At 48.3% G+C, this 7,676-nt stretch overlaps 1 protein-coding gene across 4 annotated transcripts; it reads left to right on the plus strand.

Annotated features, from left to right (window-relative positions):
* Positions 1 to 276: 276 nt before the first annotated feature.
* On the plus strand, positions 277 to 7,454 carry PDP2 (pyruvate dehyrogenase phosphatase catalytic subunit 2). Of its 4 annotated transcripts, none has more exons than XM_032326618.1 (2): positions 277 to 429; positions 2,455 to 7,454. In XM_032326618.1, exon 2 carries the CDS (start codon positions 2,509 to 2,511, stop codon positions 4,102 to 4,104), a length of 1,596 nt encoding a protein of 531 aa, XP_032182509.1. In that variant the 5' UTR covers positions 277 to 429; positions 2,455 to 2,508; the 3' UTR covers positions 4,105 to 7,454. The 4 variants fall into 4 exon arrangements, with proteins under 4 accessions (XP_032182509.1, XP_032182511.1, XP_032182512.1 ...); XM_032326620.1 differs by lacking the exon at positions 277 to 429 and adding an exon at positions 436 to 556; XM_032326621.1 differs by lacking the exon at positions 277 to 429 and adding an exon at positions 436 to 546.
* The last annotated feature ends 222 nt before the right edge of the window (positions 7,455 to 7,676 follow it).

Here is a 7,676-nt window from a genome sequence, read left to right on the forward strand (position 1 = left end):
AAGCCGTGAGGTATTATTAACAAGAGTAAGGAACTGAAGAGGCTTCTCGGTTTGGGGTGTGCAGAGTGTGGGAGGTAAAGCGGTGGGGTTCCAGCCGGACGCTCAGCCCCCTCACCACTCAGAGCCCAGGAGACTGGTGGGGATGGGTGGGGAGGAACCGGATTTGGTTCATCCCGCCCTGCCCGCCCCCTTGTCCTCCTCGGCTATTGGACAATTTCTCCGTCCGTCAAGAGCCCGCCTCCGCAGGTGAACCAATAAGAGCCGGCGAGAGGATGCTTCCTTCTCCATCTGGATCTGCACAAGGGGCCGCTTCAAGGAGGTGAGGTTGGAGGAGTGGCAGCCGCGGCACTGTGCGCAGGCGCGGAACTGACGGGACGGACCCGGCGGCGGTGGTGGAGCAAGCTGGTGAGAGGAGAGCGAAGGTCCGAGGTAAGGAAGGGAGGCGATCGTGGGATGCGGACTCTTCCTCCAACCCCCTGGGTGTCGCCTGCGCCTGGCTCACCCCGGCCCGCAAGATTGGATCAGGTGATGAGGTGGAGAGCCGAGGTGAGATGAGGTGAGGGGGCGGACCCGCAGCGACGGTCACCCCACCGCGCGCACGCGCCACGTGGGCTCGCGGACTTGCCAAAGACCCTTGGCCTCGGACCCGGGCACCGCACGAGCTGCTTTAGCTCTTGGAGCACCCCTGTGAGCTAGGCGCCTCGACTGAATTTGCCTGTTTGGCAGGCTGAAGCTGGGGCTCAGGGACGTGGCCGGTGCGGGCTTGAAGGAGATCGGGCTTGGTGGACTCCGGAGCCCGAACTCTTCTTTATGAGGCTGTGGGTCAGAGACTTGAACTTGGGACCTGTTTGATTTTTTGAGGGGCGCGAAATTGTTTGGATCCCTGCTGCGGTGGACCTTCTTGGGCTGGAAAGCGTTGCCTGGTTTCTCTGTAGGGCCCCGGAGGGGTGGGAGGTGCCAGGCGCCCTCTGTACTCCTTGACCTACCGCCCCGTCCCCAAGTTCAGCGGGGTGGGCTGAGGGGAGGAGGACGATCCTTAGTTCTGTAAGCTCCCAGTGCCTCAACAGACAAACTTGTGGAGGGCTGGTCTTCTGAACAAAATCCGAAAACACGTGGGAAACGCTCCTCTTAGGCCATCTGAGAAAATAAAATAGAGCAGGGTTTTTTTTGGTTTGTTTGTTTCTTTGTGGTTTTTTTTTTTTTTTTTTTTTTTTTGGTCTAAGAAAAAATGCCATCAGAGTCTGTTGAAGCTGCTAGGAAACTGTTCCTTTCGTGTCCTTGGGGAGGCATGTGAATCTTTTGGAAATCAGCTTGGCAATACGAATCTACACCCTTTGACCTACTGATTCCGGCCTTCGGGAAATAAGTAGGTTAAAACCTAAGTAGGGAAAAGGTTGGTGTGCAACACAGTGCCGTTTGGTGTTCCATAAATGTTAGCCAATGGAAAAGACCTCTGAATCTACAACAGTGAAGAACAGTTAAGTAAATTGAGATTGTTTGTGCCAAAATGGGGTATTGCACATGCATGAAATTTATTGTGAATAAAATACTTTTAAAAAGAAAACCACAGTGTAAGTTGTGGTTTCAGCTATATAAAAATGTATACAGAATGACTAGAGGAGTCACCTAATGATAAAAGTAATAACTACCTTTTTGGAGCAGAAGAGTCATTTCATTAAATCCTCAAAAAAACCTCATGACGCTGGTGTTCTCATCCCACTGTCAGACAGCTGGAGCTTAGTCAAGTGAAGCAGTGTATCTGATGTTAGAGAGCTCGTGTCATACCTGGTTTGCTTTTGGGCCTTTGGCAATGCCATGTCGACCAGTAGTTGAGGGCCTGTTGTGTACCTTGTGTAGGGCTGGGCCCTGGAAAGCCACTGGTGAGTAAGGGAACCTGGGTTCCTGATTTCATGGAGCTTATAGAACAGTGGAAAAGCAGGTATCTTGCGTCAGTTGTGAGGAATGAATGAGCCCTGTGGGGAAGCCTTCAGTGGCTCTCTAAGAGTGGAGAGCATATAAAAACCCTGTTTTCTCCACTTTCTGGAATGTTACTTATGTGTTGTAATGGGAGGTAGGGCAACTTACTTATGTATTTTGAATTTAGTCAACTCTTTTGAAGTTTATCTTAAACTGCATTTGTTCAGGATGGTAGCACATGTTTTCAGAAGTCATTGTTTGGTTTTTTTTTTAAGATTTTATTTATTTATTTATTTATTTATTTATTTATTTATTTATTTGACAGAGATCACAAGTAGGCAGAGAGACAGGCAGAGAGAGGGGGAAGCAGGCTCCCCGCTGAGCAGAGAGCCCGATGTGGGACTCAGTTCCAGGATCCTGGGATCATGACCTGAGCCGAAGGCAGAGGCCCCAACCTACTGAGCCACCCAGGCACCCCCAGAAGTCATTGTTTTTAAGAAATTGAATTTGAGCTTTTTTCGACTCTTTAATTTTCAGGTCTAAAGAAAGCCCCTTTTGCTGAAGGAACACATTTGCTGGTATAGTTTCATAATGCCAAGTACTTTGCCCTTCTGGATCTTAAAAAATTCTGCGAGGAGCGGCATTGCAACATTACAGGGGGGCAAACGTTTATATTCAAGGTGGGCCTCAAATGGAAATGAAGCAAGGTGGAGACTCTTTTCCTACCTACCAGGCACCAGAAAAAGCAGTGTCCCGTGCAGTGGCTTCGCTCTGCAGAAAGCCTCCAGACACACATCAACAGAGGAAGATGACTTTCAGTTGCAGCTCAGCCCTCAGCAGGTAAATGAAGTTCTGCGAGCCGGCGAGTCAGCCCACAAGATTCTTGACCTCGTCAGTGGAGTCCCAAATTCGGTGTTACGGTTTGAGAGCAACCAGCTGGCTGCCAATTCCCCGGTGGAAGACCGTCGAGGTATCGCTACCTGCCTGCAGACCAATGGTCTGATGTTTGGCATCTTTGACGGACACGGTGGCCATGCGTGTGCTCAAGCAGTGAGTGAGAGGCTCTTCTACTATGTGGCCGTGTCACTGATGTCCCAGCAGACCCTGGAGCGGATGGAGGGAGCTGTGGAAAGCATGAAGCCCCTGCTGCCCATCCTGCATTGGCTCAAGCGCCCAGGGGACAGTATCTACAAGGATGTCACGTCTGTGCACCTCGATCACCTCCGTGTCTACTGGCAGGAGCTGCTTGACCTGCACATGGAAATGGGACTCAACATTAAGGAAGCATTAACTCATTCCTTCCAGAGACTGGATTCTGACATCTCGCTGGAAGTCCAGGCCCCCCTGGAAGATGAGATGACAAGGAACCTTTCACTCCAGGTCGCCTTCTCTGGAGCAACAGCTTGCATGGCCCACGTGGATGGAGTTCACTTGCATGTGGCAAACGCTGGTGACTGTCGGGCCATCCTTGGGGTCCAGGAGGACAATGGCATGTGGTCTTGTCTACCCCTCACCTGCGACCATAATGCCTGGAACCCGGCCGAGCTGTCGCGGCTGAAGAGGGAGCACCCTGAGTCAGAGGACAGGACAGTCATCGTGGACCACAGGCTGCTGGGCGTCCTCATGCCCTGCAGGGCCTTTGGGGATGTCCAGCTGAAGTGGAGTAAAGAGCTGCAGCACAGTGTCCTGGAGAGGGGCTTTGACACCGAGGCCCTTAATATTTACCAGTTTACCCCCCCACATTACTATACTCCCCCCTACCTGACTGCCAAGCCTGAGGTCACCTACCACCGGCTGAGACCCCAGGATAAGTTCCTCGTGCTGGCCTCGGATGGTCTGTGGGACGTGCTGGGCAACGAGGAAGTGGTGAGGCTGGTGGTGGAGCACCTGGCCGAAGCAGGTCGGCACAAGCCAGACCTGGCCCAGAGACCTGCCAACCTGGGACTCATGCAGAGCCTGCTGCTGCAGAGGAAAGCCCAGGGGCTCCACGCAGCCGACCAAAACGCGGCCACACGTCTGATCAGACACGCCATAGGGACCAATGAGTACGGGGAGATGGAGCCTGAGCGGCTGACAGCGATGCTGACGTTGCCAGAGGACTTGGCGAGGATGTACAGGGATGACATCACTGTCACGGTGGTGTATTTTAACTCAGAATCAATAGATGCCTATTACAGGGGGGGTTGAGAGGCTCCCGTCTGGCCAACGTTAACTTAAATGCTTTGCTAAGACATTTTTCATTTATCCTTAAGCTGGCTCTTCAGACCTTACTCTTAAAAAGGCAAGCAGATGTAGCTTGCTTAAAAATAGACTAACGTGAGCGAAAAAAAACTAGCCTTGGTTTAAAAACAGTAGCAGTGATTTCATGTCCCCGAGTGTTTTGGTCACCTTTTCTATGCAGAGAGGGCAGGGCATGGAGAGTGTATGGGCTTGGGCCCATAGCCAAAGCCCTTTTATAAAGACACTCTTGTTAAACTGTCAGCCTGAGCCTTCCGAGGGTAAGTTTAATCATCGTTCTGAGAATGTGAAGAACTTCAGGATTTTCTGAGGTTATGCCGCAAAATCAGCACACTTGGCAGTTTTCCTCAGTTCACAGTCGTGGACAGCTAGACTATGAAGGAAGGTTTTGTTTAGTTTTTATTTTTAAATTACTAAGACCTAGGTTTACAAAGCATATTTTAGAATACTTTTCTATGCAACATTCGAACTTTTTTGTGTGACTCCACTTGTGAAAACATTATGTGATGCTACACCCTCATTGTGTTTTAGTTTGGCCTAAAACCGAGTCCTCAGAGTTGCAAACGGGCCTGCTTGTAAGCATGCTTGGAATGATTCGTCTTGGTTTTCAGCCAAGAGGGGTGAGGGTGGGTAGGCCTCTGCACCAGCTGAATTCACTTGTGCATCTGGCGAGCCCTTCTGCTGTGTCTCACCCCTTGAACCTTGAGCCATACTAGGAGGTAACTTCTGTCTAAGCCTTAATTCCTGGCCTTCCCTGCATTAAAAATACCCTCCGGGCTTAGCCTCTGGGCAGGTTAATTGAGAGCACTTAGCCTTTCTGATTATACCTCTCAAACGTTCTTCTGTGAATTCCACCTAATCCTCCTACCTCTGCTCTGCTGACTGCCTCGCTCTGCAGCTGCTGACTGCGCAGTGCTGTCCCGGAGGAAGGCTCCCTCTCCAGAGGGTTGCAGGGAAGGAGAAGATGTGATTATGTACCATGATAGTTGGGACAAGTCAGTGGGCAGGACTGGCACGTGCTATGGATTTTGGACTTAAGACTAGACCTGAGCCTGGACTGTGAAAACACAAAGGATTTGAGAAGTCACTAACTGAAGGCTGCCTGTTCACCTCCTGAAAGGCAGGAGGCAAGTGGGACGAGTGAGACTGGTCAGACAGGACACTTGCCTGGAGACTGTGGGCTGAATGGCCTCAGCTGCTCCTTGGGGAGCAGACCATATTTAGTATAGGAGTTGGGGCAAAAATTAAAATGTGACCCGTAATGACTTCTGTGGGCGGCACAGTCTTCGTGTTTATTTCAAATGAAGGCACGTGCCTCCTTTCTCGGGGAACGAATTTCATGTTCTTGTGAATCGCGGTGGCATTTAAACAACAGGAAGTGTGTCCCTAAACAGAAACACACATATAATCCCACAAAGCTGACCATTCTGTCTTCCCGCACTACGTTGGTTGAACCCTCTCTTCGTCTCCATCTTGTGCCATCCACTGAAAGAAAAGAGAGTTTGACTTTTCATGTCCCAGTGACATTCATTCATGTGTTGGGGACTTCTAGCTGGGAGACATTCCTCTGTCTGCTTTCCAGTGTAACTTTTTGGTGACAGGGGCTTCATCTCTACTCAGTGCTTCAGGCTTGGTCATTCTATTTCAAAACCATTAGTGTTCTTTTGATCTCCTACATCTTAATTGAGAAATGAAACATGAATCACTGCTATTGTGCTTGCAGGAAGGTTTGTTGCTGGAGATGAAGACTGCTTGTCTGTCATCCTTTGTTCTTGATGCCAGCTCAACCCTGGCCCACCTCCGGGCATTTACCATATTTCTGACTGTCTGAATCCCATTTGGGAGCCTAGCGTGGGTCACAAAATACATCTGATGCAGTAACTCATGGGACAGCTGAGAGGACACAGACTTCCTGCCTGCTTCTCCAAGCATATCTGTGTTCTCTCTCTGCCTAATATACTGCCCGCTTTCTAGTCGGTATATTGAAGTGGAAAAAAGGCTGAATTGTTGTCTGCCTTTTTCCACAGTGAACTCTCTCAGGTTCTCTCAGCTCTTTCCCTGAATGCTCCAAGGAGAGCCTCCTGGTTAAGCCCCAGCATGTCTATGTCCCCGACCCAACTTCTGGTGTCACTGGCCTTTCCGAGGCAACATAGGCTATTGCTGGAGGACACTGGAATTTGAGAGGGGGTTGGTGGTACTTGTCAGTCTTCCAGAGCATTTATCATTTCTTTTATGTGAAGCTTTCAATTTTGAGACATCTAAAATGAACTAAGAAATAAGATGGACCATTTAATATTTTGGATGTAACTTGAATACATTATGCTTTGGTTCTTTAAACTGCGTCATAGTTTAGGTAAGAGGCTTTGGTAATATTGGCATAATTTAGATATTGTTTTATGTATAAATAATACAACCCTGCTGATTCCGGGGATTGGTCAAAATAGAGAAGATGGTATAGTTCTAGATTCAAATTAGAATGCTAAGTCAAGTTACTTAGATTCAGTTTTTCTGACATAGTATTTGTAACAGTCAAGCTAATTTGTTATTTTTTAAAAAGCTGATTTGTTAAAATGAAAATGTGAACTTTGAGGTATGTTAATATATAAACAGTTTTCCCAGAAGTCGGATTGGCCTAAAAGATCGTTTGCATCAGACACACTGGGTAAAAGTTCAGTTTAGACACAACTAAGTTGCACCTTGTGTACGTCAGTGCAATAGAAACAGCTTGAACTTGAGTCAACTAAAGAAGAGAATAATGAATTGTATGGAACAAGAAAATGTGTTCAGAACAAGTCTGGCTTGACTCTTTGGTCTCTCAGTTCCTGGTAACCTATCTTCACTTGACAGCTCTTGGGAGAACTCTGCTTCCCAGATTAAACCAGAGGATCCTGGAATGGAGCCATCGTAGTTTCATTTTAAAGTGGTGCATTTGTCTCAGCATGACTCCTTCCCCTGGCAGAAAAAAACCCTGGTGTAGCTTTGGAGCTGGGCTGTGAAGACTGGTGCTGCTGTCATCATGTCGACTGCCTGGCTTATCACTGAGTGGGAACGTGGGCTGCTGTGCCATCATCTCCTGAGGCTGAGCCTCTGTCCCTTATACCTGGGGCACCTGCTGTGTAACGTGCTTCCTGGAAAATAATTCTTATCAAGCATTGACTTGGAAAAATGATTAACCCTGTTCTTTCATATTTACTGACATTTGTATTTTAAGATGTATAGCAATGTTCTTATTGGACATGGATTTTCTAACTGTTAGAGATATTTAAATGAAACTTGTCAATAAAAGAGGCTAAATGAAATTTGGTGTCTTTTGGTTTGAATAGTAATTTCCTTCATTCCTTAGGGTACTGGATGAGTCCAGTCTTTGAGTCACCACCTTTATCTGGCCAGGGAAGATTTTAGTCTGTTCAAGGCCCCCCCCTCCCCCATGCCCCCAAAGAAGTTTTCTCTGCAAATTTTTGATGGCTGCTGACCACACAGGAAGTCCTCATTTGGTGTTAACCCTGTGTGCAGGGACCTGA

Source organism: Mustela erminea, chromosome 19 (genome assembly GCF_009829155.1).
Source record: "Mustela erminea isolate mMusErm1 chromosome 19, mMusErm1.Pri, whole genome shotgun sequence".
Taxonomy (NCBI): domain Eukaryota; kingdom Metazoa; phylum Chordata; class Mammalia; order Carnivora; family Mustelidae; genus Mustela; species Mustela erminea.